Here is a 16,951-nt window from a genome sequence, read left to right on the forward strand (position 1 = left end):
GAACACAGAAACTCATGCAACTTACAGGGGTAACTACTATTGCTCCTACCGTAACAGCAAGAGAGTAAGTTCGTTGCTGTCAACATGCGTGGTACAGCGCACAATGAAATGACAAGAGGTAACAGACACAAGATGGAACAGAGGGAATTCTGACCACAACTTTTTCTCCACTGGAGTGGTCATATACTGGAAAAAGTTGCCTGAAGAGGCATCTTTGGAGCTACTCAGAACTCTAGCAGACAAGACCCTGAGCAATTCGATCTAAACAGACCTTATCCAAGTAGGGGGTGAACTCCATAGATCTCTTCTGACCTAAATTACTCTCGCCAATATAGCAGCACCTTTCATTCTTAATATAGACATAGGGCTGAATTGCAGTTTTACTGAAAATTAATCTCAAAGTGTTACAGTCAGCACAGATTTTGTGTCCCCATCAAGATTAATCCTAGTAATCATTAATTTCAGATGTTTTCTGTTCAGTGACACATTCTCCTTTGAACTTTCTGTACAGTACTGTACATCGTGACTTCAGGACTAAAGACAAAATGCTTTTTCTGAGCACACTGTGACAAGGCCTCAACACCTTGACAGTCACTGAAAACTTGGCACAAATTAAATGCCTCTTTTCTCCATCCTGAATAAGCATTGCTAGACATTTTCCAAAGAGCTTTCTGAATTTTTTATCATGCTGTCATTACATCAGGTATATGAACATATTAAACAAGGTGGGAAATCAGAGACAGGAATGCAAGTCTGTCTGCCAAGGACACTGCCAAGAATCTTCACAGCATTTGATTTCTGATCTCAGCTCTTACTTCCTGATTGAAGACAAAACATAGGAATCGTTATTTTCAACCCAAACAAGCGTGTAAAATTTTCCCTTTCTCTCTCTACAGTCTGACTAAAAAGCTACCTGGAGGTATGGCAGAGTAAGTTTAACATTGGAGTACCAGCAAATAACTTAGGTATAGTTCAAAAACATACCAGTGCAGCGTCAAAAACTGGAAAGGGCTGTTAATGATACTCATATGCAGCAGGGAGGAAGAGCCTGCATCCTTAAGTGACATCTAAACTCAAAGTGTATCAGCAACTTATTCTTTCCTGTGCCAAAAGGTGTATTCTCCAGGTATCAAGAATCAATACATGAGTTATTCTGTTAAAAGATGGACTTCAGATCTTAATGATTTGGAACAAACTTTTGCAAAAAAGCCATGAGTGTTGGTGAGTCCAACCAAAATCTGACAGATGGAAATCAGGAAGAAAACTGATACCATCTATATAGAATCATAGAGTAATTTAGGCTGGCAGTGACCTCCAGAGGTCATCTAATCCAACGCCCTGCTCAAAAGATCTAATTAGATCAGGTTACTCGGGGACGTGTCCAGTCGGTTCCTAGACATTTCCAAAGCTGAAGAGATTACAGCCTCTCTGGGTAACGGTTTCCAGTATTTGGCCACCCTCATGGTAAAAATCCTTTTTCCTGATAAATAGCTGGAATTTTCCATGTTCCCGCTTGTCCTCCAATCACATAGTCATAGACTGCAACAATCTCCCCCCTCAGCCTTTTCTTGGTGAGGCCGAACTGATCCTGTCCTGTCAGCCTGTCCTCCTGTGTCGCGTGCTCCAGCCCCTCCACCAGCCTGGTGGCCTCCACTGGAATCGGGCCGGCATGTCAATGTCTTCCTTGTACTGATGAGCCCCAAACTAGAGGCAGGACTTCCGACGCAGTCTTACAAGTGCAAAATAAAGGAGCGCTTCTGCTAGCTACACTCTTGATAACACAGCCCAGGATGTGCCCGCACTAGGACATGCAGGAAAGTGTTTAAATCCAACTTTGCAAAAAGCGTTGTTTGGAAATGTGATGCTTTAAATCTTGTAAAACTTCTCTGTGATACTTCACTACTTGGTTTTGATACCTTAAACACCCAGGTATCCATTTCAGATAACAATCCAACCGTACAGCAAAATGTTTCAACCTCTGTAAAAGAGAATATGATAAAAGGGCAAGCTGTTTCTCATAGTAACAGCAAAATCAATAGGGAGAAGCTGACACGCTTCCCTGCACAAAAACAAACAAGTTAGATTTCTCTGTAAAACAATACCGCTACTGTTAGCAACCAGGATTATTGTAAAACTACTGTTGTGCTTTGAGCGTTGAAAATCTTTGGCATCAAGGTGAACTTTGACCGTTGGTTGGAGACAATCTGCCTGTTAAAATCAGACTCTCGGAGTCTCGCTGCGCCCTATGGCACTGGTGGCCGTGAAGGAGAGGGTACAGCCTAGTCAGCCCTCTGATCCGACCGAAAACAGCACGTTTTACAGCCCCCAGCAACGACAAGAAGATCAAACTTTGGGATCGGGGCAAAAAGAACCGGAGACCGTCCCTTTCGGCCCACGGACGGGTTATTCCAAGCCGCGGAGCTGCCCTGCCAGCGCCCGTTGTCAGCCCTAGGGACACCCGGGCAGGCTGGGCCCGGCCGGGTCCCCCTCGGGAAGGCGCCGGTAGGGAACGGCGAGCTCGGAGGGGCCCGCACTCGCCCAGCGCGAAGCACGCCCGGCCTACGCGGGGGGCGCCGGCCTCGGGGGCTCACACCCCGCGGGGGCGGCCGCCACCTCTGCCTGCGGGAGCCGCGGCAGCCCCCGCCTCAGGCACCGCAGGCCTTGCGGCGCGGGGCCCGCAGCCTCCCCGGACCCGGCCTCACCTGCGAAGCGGATCTTGACCAGGTCGAGCGGGTGGAGCACCAGGGTGGAGACCACGCCGCCGCTCAGCCCCGCCGCCAGGTTCTCCAGCTGCACGTGGCGGAAGAGGGACCGCAGGGGCGGCGGCGCCGCCGCCGGCGCTTCCGCGGCGCAGACGGGGCCCGGAGCGCTCATCGCCGGCGGCGGCGGCGGCGCGTGGGCAAGGGGCGGGGCGGGGCGGGACAGGGGCGGAGCTCCCTCCCTCCCTTCTCCGTCACTCGCCTGCCGGTCCCGGTACTGGGGGGAGCAGTGTCTCGCGAGAACAGCCGGTCCGGCGTATCCGGTCACGCGTGCGCCGGCGGGGCGGAAGCGGTGGAGGCGTGAGGGGAAGGTGGCGGCGAGGAAGATGCGGGTGAAGGTGCTGAGCCGCAACCCCGACGACTATGTGCGGGAGACCAAGCTGGACCTGCAGCGCGGTGAGCACCCCTTCCCCTTACCCCCCCGGGAAGGCGCTCGGGCGGCTGCCGGCCCTACTCCCCCCCCGCCCCGGCGGAGGAAGAGGAGGATGAGGAGGCGCTAGCGGTGGCCGTGTCCCGTCCGAGAGGCGAAGGGTGGCCCTAGGGGCGTCGAGCGGAGGTGCGGGCCTGCCCCGGCGGGGTCTGTCCCATCCGTGAGGCCGTGGTGGGGCCCAGGGGCGCCGGGCGGAGTTGCGGGCCTGTCCCGGCGGGGTCCGCCCCGTTCCGCCCGCCGGCAGGAGCCGCGGGAGTCCGTCCCCGGCGGCGGTGGGCGAAGGCGTCTGGCTGTCCTGTCAACCGGCCTGGTAGGGGCTGGAGTCTGGGCCTTGGGGGTGCCAGAGCATGGTCGGGAACGGCTGGGGGGGGTTAGTCACCCTTCTGGTACTCCGAGATTACTCTTAGTATTACCCGGGTTTGTCTCAGCAATTTTGTACTTACTGCTCTCTCTTCCATAGTACAGCTCATCGTGCTTCATGCATATCCCTTATTAAAACTGGCAAAATTCGTGCAGATTTTATTCCTTGTTCTTGGATGCAGCAGCTGTAGCCTGGTTGATGGGATGGTGACTTCTCATGCTGTGCTCTGCGCATCGTCCGTAGAACTGATCTCACACAGCCGAACAGTTTCATTTCTGTAACATGACACATAGTTTCTACCTGGTCTCAGAAATAAAGTTTGTAAAATGGTCACCCTTTGTCAGAAAAAGCAGGAATAAAACTTTCAGTGAATTGGATGCACTAAATCAAACTATTTTGAGCAGGACAGTACACCTATAGCATTTTAAATTGCATATACTTCATTATTTGATTGAATTGGAGGTAGGTGGCTATGTTGTGTGAAATAGCACTGTAGCTAGCATCTTCTAGTTGTTTAATAGTGGTAACATAATATGGACAAATATTATTGAAGTTACCCACTGGGGTATTAGCTGAATACATGTTAATTTTCAAAGTGTGATTTGTGTGTAAGCTGTTAAAACAGATTCTCTGTCATATTGCAGAGTGTTATCCTACTTCATTTCATCAGAGACCTTAGAGGTTTTGATGCGCATGAAATAGTCTTTGGAAACCAGCAGACTGAACTAAGTATCGGTTCCTAATGAGCAGTTTGTTGTCAATTGTTGCTCTGTTGACTGTTCAACCTTTTTGAATGAAACTGAATGAGAGACAAAACCCAGAAGCACAATGTCAATATCCACTGTCTTTCTCCATTTGTTCTAAGGTGTATCTATGCAGGCGGATGCAGAGAGACCCTTGCTTGAAGCTTGTTGGATGTAAACACTCATCTGGGAAAACAGATAGCATTAGCACAGGACCAAGCTAATGAAACTAATGAGTCTTATTTCTGAGCCAGGGCTGGCTGGCAGCTGACTAAACATGAAGAGAGCTAGGTTGTCTCTCTTTATGCATGTCCGTGTAGCTGTGTCCTTTGTATTAGAGTTTAGTGGTAGGAGATTGGTGGTGTGGGTTTTTTTTTTTGCTTTTTTGCTTTCCTTTGTGGTGGTATTTGTTCTTTTAAGTAACAGTTGCAAGATATCTGCAACTTCCAGTTTGTTGCTTATATTCATACCTTCATTAGCTTAGCGGTGTACCCTTGAAAAGGACATCAAATAATTTCAGAGTTATTTCAGACTTCATTAACTTGAGCTTGTTAAGTGAGCATAGTAATGATCCATGGATCAATTGCAAAACAGTAGGAATGGCAAAAATCTTAGCGTTGCAGAAAATTCTCCCGTGTCAGGAAAATCAAAGAGAAAAGCTTCCTAATTCAGCTTACCTTGGACTTCACTATATACCATGGGTTTCTGATGTCTGTGTTGCTCTTATTGCAGTTCCAAGAAACTATGACCCTGTATTGCATCCATTTGAAGTTCCGCGAGAGTACACGAGAGCTCTGAATGCAACAAAGCTAGAACGTGTGTTTGCAAAGCCCTTTCTTAGCTCACTTGATGGCCACAGAGATGGAGTTAATTGCATGGCCAAACATCCAAAGAGTTTGTCCACAGTGCTGTCTGGAGCTTGTGATGGAGAGGTAAGCTGCAGTTACAAACAACGAACAAGGTACCTTTCTTCCGTCTTTTATTTTTTCTTCCTCTTGTGTTTTTTTCCTCTTTTTTTTTTTAAATGCCCCCTGCTTACGTTTCTGTTGTGTCTTTGTTCAGCACGATACCCTGTCTTTCTCAGAAGGTGCAGCTCTACCCACTTTGGGGCAGTGTTTCTCAAACTCCAAGTTGTAACCTCCCAGAACACAAAGGGTTTCAAAAATCTTCAAGCGGCAGCTTTTAGCTGTTCAGCTCTGAGCAGAGGGTGTGACATACAGTTCCTCAGGATGGAGCAGTGAATGTTAATATTTGCAGTCCATAGTGACTGCTTTTTGCTGCCCATGTGACCGCCCTCCTCCCCTTGGAGGAGTTAAGCTGCTAGATTACATGAAGTCAGATGAGCTGGCAGGAAGGGACACACAACCAGAAACTTTGTGGAATAATAATTTAGCATACTGCCTAAAAATGATAACTCCGTGTTTGATTATTTTATATAAATATTACAAATAGCAAGCAAGAGCACTTTAATTGGAGTCAGTTGCAGAAAAAAATTGCCTGTCTTTTCTGTCTTCTCTGTCCTCTCTCAGCCTTGCATTGTTTGTTTGATAGTCCTTGTGTATTTTAAAGGTGTCTTCTGGGTAGCTGGGTGCTTTCCGCTTTTTGTAGAAGGCACATAGGTTATGCAGTAGTGTAATGGAGATTAACCTTTTCAGAGAGGAGGGGAATAAATTTATATGAAACGTTAGACAGATTTCTTTTCTACTGATAGAGTGAGTAAAGTACTGTATACTTATAAATACATACAAATATAAAAAATGACCTCCATTTCTTTGGTTTTTAAATGGGCCCAAATGTTTTGAAACCTAAACCGCTGTGAGAGGTGGACGTCTATATAAAGTGTAATACAGCAGCTGGACTGAAAACATTCTGTTGTTTCCAAAGGCTACTTCCTTGTTCTTTTCTCTCTAGAGGGGTATTTTTTGATGAAATTGTAACTTCTGTTGTCTTTTAGAAAGAATTCTAGTTCAAAAATAGGGAATGCAAAAATATGGTAAGCATACAGCTTGGGTGGGGAGAAGAGGTAAGAAGGAAAGGGACGCACTTTTAAATTTTTTTTTTTTTTTGAAGAAGGGAATGAATAAGTAGTTTTAACATTACAAAATTTGGCCAGTGTTCAAGCCAGCTATGCCATTTCATTAGAATGTGTGTGATCTCTCTTACTTGATTTATGAACTGCAGTTGTGGGCTGTAGAAAACTTAAATAACAACAGAATACTTTTCTGGTCTTAACAGGTTAAAATTTGGAACTTGACCAAACGACAGTGTATTCGTACTATACAAGCCCATGAAGGCTTTGTTCGAGGCATGTGTGCTCGTTTCTGCGGTACATCATTCTTTACTGTAAGTATAACGTGTCTCCTTTGTACAGTGTAGCAGTACAGAGTGCCTGTTCACCATCTGTTTTCCGGTGAGCAACTTACTCTCTGCCATCCAATATTTAAATATTGTATGAATACGTTTATTAAATTTGTCAGTGAACCTGACAGTTCCGTTTCTGATGAAATTTTTTTTGATGCTGTGATATGGATGTTATTGAAGACTGTGGAAGGGATAAATACCAGAAAATTGCTAACAGATGGTCACGTAACTAAAACTTGAGTAAACTAGTTTTCGTTAAAGTAGTAGATAGACATACAAACGCTTGAAAGACATACAAACGCTTAAAAAAATAACTATTTATGTACACTATGATTAAAGATAAGCTGATTAAGTCAAGATGGTTCCATGTTAATTAAGCTTTATTAACTTATGTCAGCCACAACTGATTTAGTTGCATATAAATCTGGAAATAGTATGTCTTCCTGTTTGCATTAAAACAATTCTAAGATTATACAAGAAATCCCAATACAACCCCCAACAAGTTGGGGTTGAAGACTAGAGTGTCCTGAGGTTTTGCTTTTTTTGAGCTGGGCACAGAGGAGCTATTTTCACTACTATATTTTTCTTTCCTGAAGTACATACCAGGTCATGAGGACTGCAGTTAGGATGTAGGGGAAGTCACAGCAAAAAATTCTAAGTGACTCCAAATTAGCATGCCCTTTGGACAATCCCTCTGCCTGAAAATTGCACAGCCATGCAAAAGCTTGTGTTGGCATAGTGCAAGAGATAGCATGGCATTAGGAACGGGCAAGTGGCGCAACTGGGGTGGAAAATGCCTTTTAACTGTTTACATGCTCATCGAAATGACATCCAGTAGATAATTTGCAGTTTAAGGTGCTATTTGATTAAGAATCACAAAATGTAGCCTAAAAAAACAGTCATCGTTCTAGCTAACCTTTTTTCTATTCAACCCTGGAAGTATCTCTCTTGAAAACTGGAAAAGATTCATGGGTTGTGATAAAGACGGTTGAATAGATGCAGGAAAGGTGGTGGTGGGGGAACAGTGACAAACAGGAAGTCAGTCACCTCCTTTCACAAGCACACAGATCCCCAGACAGTCTCTGAGCAGCAGCCACTTTGGAAGCCAGCCCTGCTCCCCTTTCTTCTTCCACTACCCCAGTTTTTATTGCTGGGCATGATGTTACATGGTATGGAATACCCCTTTGGCCAGTTCAGGTCATCTGTCATGCCTGTGTCCCCTCCCAGTCTTATTGCCCGCATTGGGGAAGCAGGGATGATGATGGACAGAGTCGGGGCCGGGTGCGGAAATGCCTTTCCACTGCACGAGCACTGTTCAGCAGTAGCCAAGACATTGGTGCCTTATCAGCACTGTTTTAGCCACAAATCCAAAACACAATGCCATATGGGCTGCCGTGAAGAATGTTAACTCCATTCCAGCCAGACAATATACATGTACCTTCCCAGTTTCTAGCAAGATATTATGACAAGGAGAACTAATCTTCAGCTTGGAGGTGTAAAAGGCAACAGTGAATAGGCAGCGTTTTATTTCTGCGTATGTCATAGATCATTCCCTTTTGAAAGGCTGCCTGTACTTAATTGCAAAGCACATCTAATAAAATAAACAGAATATATTTATGTAAAACTCTATGTGCCTCCTCCAATATTTCCAGGTTGGCGATGACAAAACTGTGAAGCAGTGGAAAATGGAGAGCCCGGAATATGGAGAAGAAGAAGAACCCATTCATATGATTCTTGGAAAGGTAGTAAATCTAAGTTTTAATTTTTCCCACATTTCTTCTTTTGAATTAAGTTTGAACAAATTCTTACCTAGCTTTTGGAGGAGAGAGAAATGGTTTGATATCACCTGTTGTCATAATGGGTTCTGAGGTGATGTCAACAAATTTTATAATGGCACTTTTAAAGTATATTCAAGTTTTTATTACATTTATTTTACATGTAACCAGAAAGGAATCTTTCAAATGCCATCAGAGATTGCTTAGATCTGTCTGTACTAATCATCCCTTTCTTCAGTCTGGTCACATCTTTCTGTAGTCCTTCTCTTCGGATGTGTGTTGCCAGTGCTTAGTCTGCATTAAATAACTTTCTTTTCCTGCCAATACCCTGCAGCTGTTCAATAAAAAAAATTAACTTTACGTTTTTCTTTTTGACAAAAGCAGACTAAAAATAGATACTTCAGCACTTTCAATTTATGATAAGCTTATTTTAAGAACAACATTAAATGCTTTTTGTAAATAGGTGATTTGAAAATCTTTAATTATTGTATTGTCTATGCAATCTTTTTGGGTCCTCATCGAAAATTTGTAGTTGTACCCTTAAAATTTCCATTTTTTTTTAAAGTCAGACAGGACTTTGTAAACGAGCTTCTAATGCCGACTCCATTGTAAATTAACAAGAAGTGCATGCATGCTCATTAAGTGAGTACACAGAAAGGTAGTCTGTTATGTAAGGGTATATCTGATAAGACTCGGTTTCTGGTAGCAGTGGTGACTTGGTTTTCACTAACACAAGTGAATAAAAACATGGCAGACTTGGTATGCAATGATTTATTGATCTTGTTTTGTAACAGAACATATTTGCATATTTATTTTACAATTGGTTCTGTAAATTTTTTTTGGTTTTTTGTTGATGTTGTTTTTTCTTTTAAAGACTGTGTATACAGGAATTGATCACCACTGGAAGGAAGCTGTTTTTGCCACCTGTGGCCAGCAAGTGGACATTTGGGATGAGCAAAGGACAAGTCCCATGTGTTCTCTGACATGGGGTTTTGATAGTATAAGCAGTGTAAAATTTAATCCCATTGAGGTAATGTTTCTGTTATATACTGATGAAGAAAAATATTGATTTCCAATATAAGAGCTAAACTCTATTAGCACAATCTTTTATGGCTTTTTCCAAATTTAATTTTTGATATGTGTTTTAACATAATATTTGGGGGGTGTATACATATATTTTTTTTTTATGCCTACAATTGCTTTGGAATGTAGTACCATATATTTTCATCTTTTTATCTTCTGTCTCTGACAGTGGGGGAGAGGAGAAAGGGAAGTGGGGTGGTCTCCATTCTGCCCACAGCAATACGTATCCCATTCCTCAATCATACAACGTAGTGGTTATGGAGCTCTCATCTGTTCCAGTGCCGTACTCCCTGTGACCAAGGCTTTTCCCCCTCTCCATGGCAAAACAATTGCATCTGATCTTCTATAGCAGTTTCTGTATACCTCTTGGCTGGGCTGTGCTCGTCGATGAAGTGTTTATGAGGAATTGCTTGTTACTTTTGAACTAGGGAGGACTGGGTGGATTCGGAATCTTACAGGGGAAGCTATTTAAAATTTTTGTGCTGAATAATTAACTGCACAGAAAGAACAACGAATGTACTTCCTTGACTGAAAAATAAACTATTTAACTACCAGCTTTGTGAAGTAACTTAGGTATCTAATGTAAGCTGTTAGCCATACTCTAGAAGTGTTTAGAAGACCCTACACACTGCTTTTCTGTGTTTTTTTTTTTTTTTCAGACATACCTTTTAGGAAGCTGTGCTTCTGACAGAAATATTGTACTATATGATATGAGAAAATCAACTCCATTAAAGAAGGTAATCTTTGCTTATGGCACTAATAATCATACTGAACATGTAAATAATCTGTAACTGTTAATGGTGATAAAGGGAAGCTCTGAACTGTGAGTTGACTGAGTTTTCATCATCTTAATTTTGAGTCTTTTAACTGAGTTTGAATTAATGTTGGGATTTAAACCATGCAGAGTTAGAAGGGCCCTTTTCTGCATTCAAACGGGCTGTCATGCTTACTCTGTTGTAATTCTTGATAAAGTACCTGACCTGACAGCAATTTCCCAGTAAGAACTTTATGTTCCTATATTGCATTCTGTCTGTGCATGTGTGGTTTTATTTTTTTAATTTTTTTTTTCACTCCTCCTTGGCAGAAGCAAACAAGGTAATGTCTAAGGCATTTGCTTTTCACCATTGGAGACCCTTGCCCTGCATTTGAAAAGGTGTTTTTCTTTTGCATGGAGATAACCTCCCTGCCATCCACCTAGTATAAACATTCAGAAATCCTTTGCAATGAGTGGAATCAAAATTGTATTTATATGTGGAATTTACCAATGACATGAAGATTCCTATTTATCTTTAAGAGAATGTATGTATTTACTTAAAACAAGAAGCCAGTAATTGATCCACGTTACCCTTGATGAAGTTTGGTAGTTTTGAGCCTTAGAACTATCTTAATGATTTTCTTCTTGAAATACAATATTCTGGCCTGTAGTATATTCTTCTGATGTGTTATGTACTGTCTGCAATGGCACTGGTCTGATATACACTAGAACACTATAATGGTAGTTAGTTATAAAATAGGAGTATTGTTGGCATAACAGTATTTCTTTCTCTCCTTGTACCCCAACAATTTCTAGTGATGTTTCATTTGGGCTGCTGAGATAGTGCTTATAAAAAAAAAAAAAACAAAACTGTCAGTGATGCCAATTGGAGACCTGAATGTTGAAATGAACACAGCTATTGCTGTAGATGTGCAGTGACAAGTTAAAAGGATGTAGTTTGAGCCTTTGTGAACCAAGCTTGAATCTAACAGGATTTTACGTATGTATATATGCTAAATATATGGAAGTATACATATGTGTGCATATATACACTTGTGTGCATATGTGTGTCTCTTGTAGTAGGCAGCATGCTTGGGTGCATTTTCTGCTATAGGAGTAAAACCCTGATGAATAATTCCTTTTATCTGTGAATATAGTGCTGGGTTTCCTGCTGGGATAGGGATGATTCTCCTGTGGAGGGGCAGGTTGAATGCCCATTTCTGCATTGAGAGCTAAGAGCTCTGTAACTCCCAAGAGAAGTGTGCTGCTCGTTAGAGGTACCTTACCTATGTATGGGCTCTGGCTCCTAGCACTGCTGTGCTCCTGGTGTTTGATCAGCAAAGCAGCTCACACGCTGCCCTGAGTTTGGAACTTGGTGGGAGTCCCTTTCTTAACAGAAATAGGAGTACAACTTTACACATCATGAAGCAGTAGCTGTCTTGCCCATTTTTCCTGTCTGTGAGTTTCGAAGTCTTAAGTTTCAAAGAGGAACAGATAAAATGGTGAGATGCTGCCTAAGTGCAAAACAGGAACTAGTCTAAAACAGCTGGGAAAAGATGAAGGGAAGCATTCTTGTTGCATGACAAGATGAAGATGTTTTAATAGAAGTCGGTACGCTTGCAAACTAGAAGTCATTCCTGTGTAACCTATGGGATTGCAGGAAAGCTTAGTGTGTTTTAAACACAGTGTTTAGCATTTAAACAGCTAACAGGAACGGTGTTGTCTTTTGCTTGTAACATTCTTAGGTAGGTAGTAAAGGAGAACAGATTACTTTAACACAAAACCGGATCGCACAAATAATTATCTCAAAATCTCTTTGTAAGCAAGCGTTCACCACTAAAATAAATAAACCAAGATAACCAAGTCTTCAGGGACTTCACAGCTTTGATTTGTCTTAATCAGGACATTTTCTTATGAAATGCCTAAGTGTATCTACAATTGATTAAAAAATAGTGTCAGGAGGTCGCTCTGCTACAGGTTTAGATAGTTCCGGAATGCCATTATTAATGTATTTACAGCAACTTAAATCACTTCCAGCCCAGGTTGCCTTACATAGTTGTTACTGAATGTAGTGCTAGAGCTGTACAGGGAATCCTTTTCTTAGGCACTATTTTAATGCCAAATGCCACTGCTGAAATAAACTGAGTGCTTGTAAATTTGAGTGAAAAAATAGTGTAGAAGATATGGACCAAACCTGACCCCTTTTGAAAAAGAGCTGGATTTTTCAGCAATATTGGAGTTATTTTGTGGTATGATTTAACATGTTACATGTATAATAAATATTTTAACATTAATTGTGTACTCATTTTGCAGTGGCTGAAAAACTTGGAGAGGGAAGAATAAAGAACCCTCCTTGATTATTAGCTTCCCAAATATGTGCAACAATACTGAAATCTGAACAAATTCTAGTAGTCACATTACTGTAAACATAGGGCCTTTCAGTGGCCTATCCTTTCAGTAAAGTCACTTTTTAAAGCGGAGATTACTTTAGACATCTGATGATTACATTCAATTTATAGTTTCTGATAATGAGCAGTATTTTGCAGCGCAGACTTCATATTGAGCAGGATAATGTCACTTCGGAAATGAGGACTTAATGGAGAATGAGAACCATGAGAATGTGCACGCACTTATAAAATCACGATCTTTTGGGGGAGCAGTTCCATGGAGGTCATCACTATTAACTTGTTTTGACATTGTGTTCGTTATTGTAAAAGTTAAAATTGTGTAACTATAGCTTCTTATACATATGTAAATTTATGGTGTTTGGTATAGTAAACTGAGAACAAAAGTGAGTTTGGAGTGCCATAGCATTAAACACCCAAATTTCAGGACTTTCAAATAGGATTATGGCTGGCCTGGAGCATTGTGGAAAATCCTGTTTAGAGTTGTTCAGTTTTTGTTAATAAGTTGCTCTGTAATTATACATCTGTTTTATGTCAGGCATACTGTATGGGATTTATTTTTAAAATACAATGGTTGGAAGCTCCTCCAAGACTCGGCAGAAGCCAAAGCTGTTGTGTCGTATGGGGTGTCTGATGACCTCCTCCCTGCCTCCCCTTCTCCTACAGAGGCCCAGCTGTTACCGGCACATCTGTCCTCCAAGGTGGGGGCATCCAACATACAGCTTCTTAATACTTCATGTCTAATCTACTGTTAGCAAAGTAGAAGGGTCTTATTAGGCTGTCATCAGCTGCCTTCCTCCCACTTCAAGGTAAGCTGGCCTCTTCGGAGCCATCCGCTTACTAGCAGCAGGCAAATCTTATGAACGTGTAGCAAATGACTCACTGCTAATACAGTGATAGTGGTGAGTAGATTACAACTTCTATACACATTGCTTGGCACTTCAACAAGAAATGGCAACTGTCCTGGAGAATTCATGAACTGCAGTTTCAGAGATAAAATAATGAAGGGCTAGTAATAACTGGGTAGAACATAAAGAAGTTATAAGAGCTTTGCAAATGCTGGTTCACAACATCAGTTAATGACTATATCTTTTGAAATAACCATTTAATTAGGTGTGTTTATAGATTACTTAACTAAGTGTTCCTGTAAATATGATGGAGAAGTGAAATTTTTCAGAAGTTCCAGGTTTACGTGTTCATCACTAACATATTTACATGTTAAATGACCACTTTAGAAGAATTTGCTTCTAAGATGACTTACAGAGGAAAACTCAATTTGTAGAGTCATAGAATGGTTTGGGCTGAAAGGGACCTTAAAGATCATGTAGTTCCACCCCGCCCTGCCTGAGCAGGGACGCCTCCCACTAGACCAGGCTGCTCAAAGCCCCATCCGGCCTGGCCTTGAACACTTCCAGGGATGGGGCATCCACAGCTTCTCTGGGCAACCTGTTCCAGTGTCTTACCACCCTCACAGTAAATAATTTCTTCATAATATCTGATCTAAATCTACCCTCTTTCAGTTTAAAATGGTTACCCCTCATCCTATCGCTCCACTCCCTCATAAAGAGTCCCTCCTCAGCTTTCCTGTGGGACCCCTGTAGGTGCTGAAAGACTGCTATACGGTCTCCCCGGAGCCGCCTTTTCTCCAGGCTGAACAACCCCAACTCTCGCAGCCTGTCCTCAGAGGAGAGGTGCTGCAGCCCTCTGATTGTCTTTGTGGCCCTCCTCTGGACTCACTCAACAGGTCCATGTCCTTCATATGTTGGGGGTTCCAGGTCTGGATGCAGCATAGCACGAAGCAGCGTATGATGAGGGACAGGAAGTCTTGAGTTCCAAGTCTAACACTCCTAAGGAAACGTCCTGTCATGTCACTATTTCTCTGACGTAATTCTGTACCTAGAAAGTGCTTCTCTCCAGTGATATAGGAAGCCTTGAATAGAGCAAGTATTTTACTGCCTATAATAAGGTAGCAATGTGTAAATATCTTTCAGGTTATTTTGAATATGAGGACAAATACAATATGTTGGAACCCCATGGAAGCTTTCATTTTTACTGCAGCAAATGAAGATTACAAGTAAGTGTGACCTTGCTTTTTGATAACCTGATCATGTTATGTTTTTAATCTGCATTTTAGTAATTTATCATCATGCTAAAATACATTTTTAGAAACATACCTAAATTCTAAATTTGAATCACTTAGGGAATAACTAGAGAATTACAGGCTCACTGATTAAAAAAAAAAAATTAAAATAAAAAAATTGATGGTAGACTGCCTCTTTCTCTGTATTTCAGTACTCAGGGGAAAAAAGCAGTTTTACTCACAAAAAACGCAGCTGAACCAATGCAAGTGTAACTTGCAGTGGGACCTGGAAAATAAATACTGTTTGTCGAGCCTGAGGCAATATAAGTATTTATTTCCTTGCCAGCTCTTGTGAAGCTTGATATATTGTACTGATAAGCTATTTTAATGAAACCCTTTCTTAAAAAAGTAAATTAATCTTTTGTGAAACAGTTGCAGAGACTGCAATACTTACCCTTTCAAAGTCTCAAAGCATTTTTTTACTTTTGAACAATACTATTCATGTGAACAGCTAATCTGATATTGAAAAATCTGTCTCTTCAAAACTAGGCCACTGCAAAATGTGTTCCACATCCTTTTTTCCAGGAAGTCAGTGATCTAACAATAGATCACTGTTTTCTTCTAGAACATAGGAATTTTATCACTTCTCTTAAGGCTGTTTTTCCAAGGAAATGGAATCTGGCCCAGACCTTGAAAGTGGGTGTTGTACTTAATGTACTGCTTTTCACCTATTTTGGTTATGGTATGGCAAGGCTAACAGGGTATCTAATCTGTTTGTTTATAGCTTCCCCCCCCCCCCAGCCCTGCTAAACTGAGAATGGTAGCTGTTACTGTCAGGGGCAACTGTCCTCTTGCAAGCTATAGCAATTCATATAAGTGCAATGGCAAACACATGTATCAACAACGCAAATGCAAGCGTTACCTGATTATATGGAGCAGTGGTTTTGAATACGATGCTACTGTACTTTTTCTTGGGGAATTTAGAAGGAAGAAGCAATAGTTGCCCATAAAAATAAGAGACACTGAATTAATTCCAGTTATGCATTCATCTGCAGCAAGGAGGGTGAGAAACCTGCTAAATTATAAGTTTTTAATATAGTGGTTCTACTGAAATGTGCGTCTTAATCGTGTTTCATTAAATGATTTGTTTGTAAAGCACCTTTGCTTATTGGCCCTAGGCAAATCAGTGACCTACTTGGTTATTATGCCTTGCTGTGTGTCAGTGGGCTTATTGATTCAAAGGCGTTACAGGTAGACCTCACCCAAGCTTTGAAGTGCTTAAGAGCAAACCAGCTGTGGTCCACAAGCTGTGTGTGTATTTTTAATACAATGCTTTTCTACAGGTAGTGTGCTCTCCTGAACTAGTATCTCCATGTATTGAAGGACCAAGCTTTCCTTGGACTCCTACACTGTCTGACCTAAAGAAAGTTAGGTGGTAGGAGAGGGTGCCAAACAAATGGGAACTTCACAGAAGACTTGGAATTACTAGGAGTTCCCAATATGGGAATACTTATAAATCTTGGGGAGTTGATAGGCTTGCCGTAATGATTCAAAGATGCTTGTCCAAGTTCAGGTTATATACTTATAGCTGAAGATGGAGTAAAGGAGGACAGTGTGGTGGTTGGAGAAATGGGTTTGGTCAGTGACCCATGAACAGATGATGAAGGGAATAGTGGAGACCATCTGTTCTTTGACAGTGAGCAAGAAACCTAGGTCTGATCCAATAACTAAAGCCTCTGGTTAATAAACTTTTTTCAAGCCCTAAACAATGTATTGTTCTTTCTTTTTATGTGTTATGAGCAGTTTTAAAGAGTTCCCTCTGCAATATGGATCTAGCCTTAAGCATGGTTTATGTATGATTAAAGCAGCTGTTCAGCAAAAATGTATTATTTACTTAGGAGCTGTTACGATATTAAGCTGTTGGTGTGTTTATTTTAAAGCTTATATACTTTTGATATGCGCTATCTTGAATCACCTGTGATGGTGCATATGGATCACGTGTCTGCTGTTCTTGATGTGGATTATTCACCCACTGGGAAAGAATTTGTCTCTGCCAGCTTTGATAAGTCTGTCCGCATTTTTCCTGTAGACAAAGGTCACAGCAGGTGAGTGATTTTACACCTTTGTCTCTTGCTGTCATTGGTTCCAGTGACCTCCCTCTCTAGTCCTCACATTTCTTAATTCATTCGTTAACATCTTC

The 16,951-nt window shown here is 41.8% G+C and overlaps 2 protein-coding genes across 3 annotated transcripts in view; one reads left to right on the top strand and one right to left on the bottom strand.

The window, feature by feature from the left end:
• Positions 1–3,010, bottom strand: part of SLC25A32 (solute carrier family 25 member 32) — a 19,786-nt gene extending 16,776 nt beyond the window's left edge. Inside the window, exon 1 of one of the 2 annotated variants that reach the window (XM_074577583.1) lies at positions 2,703–3,010. In XM_074577583.1, coding sequence (XP_074433684.1) covers positions 2,703–2,874 — 172 coding nt within the window. In that variant the 5' untranslated portion in view covers positions 2,875–3,010. The remainder of the gene's footprint in view (positions 1–2,702) is intronic. The other variant, XM_074577584.1, reaches the window with a different exon arrangement.
• Positions 2,979–16,951, top strand: part of DCAF13 (DDB1 and CUL4 associated factor 13) — a 27,129-nt gene continuing 13,156 nt past the window's right edge. Inside the window, exons 1-8 of the mRNA XM_074577582.1 lie at positions 2,979–3,155; positions 5,026–5,225; positions 6,529–6,636; positions 8,307–8,396; positions 9,304–9,459; positions 10,172–10,249; positions 14,663–14,745; positions 16,692–16,856. Of these exons, the coding sequence (XP_074433683.1) occupies positions 3,086–3,155; positions 5,026–5,225; positions 6,529–6,636; positions 8,307–8,396; positions 9,304–9,459; positions 10,172–10,249; positions 14,663–14,745; positions 16,692–16,856 (950 nt within the window). The 5' untranslated portion in view covers positions 2,979–3,085. The remainder of the gene's footprint in view (positions 3,156–5,025; positions 5,226–6,528; positions 6,637–8,306; positions 8,397–9,303; positions 9,460–10,171; positions 10,250–14,662; positions 14,746–16,691; positions 16,857–16,951) is intronic.

Source organism: Larus michahellis, chromosome 2 (assembly GCF_964199755.1).
Source record: "Larus michahellis chromosome 2, bLarMic1.1, whole genome shotgun sequence".
Classification (NCBI taxonomy): domain Eukaryota; kingdom Metazoa; phylum Chordata; class Aves; order Charadriiformes; family Laridae; genus Larus; species Larus michahellis.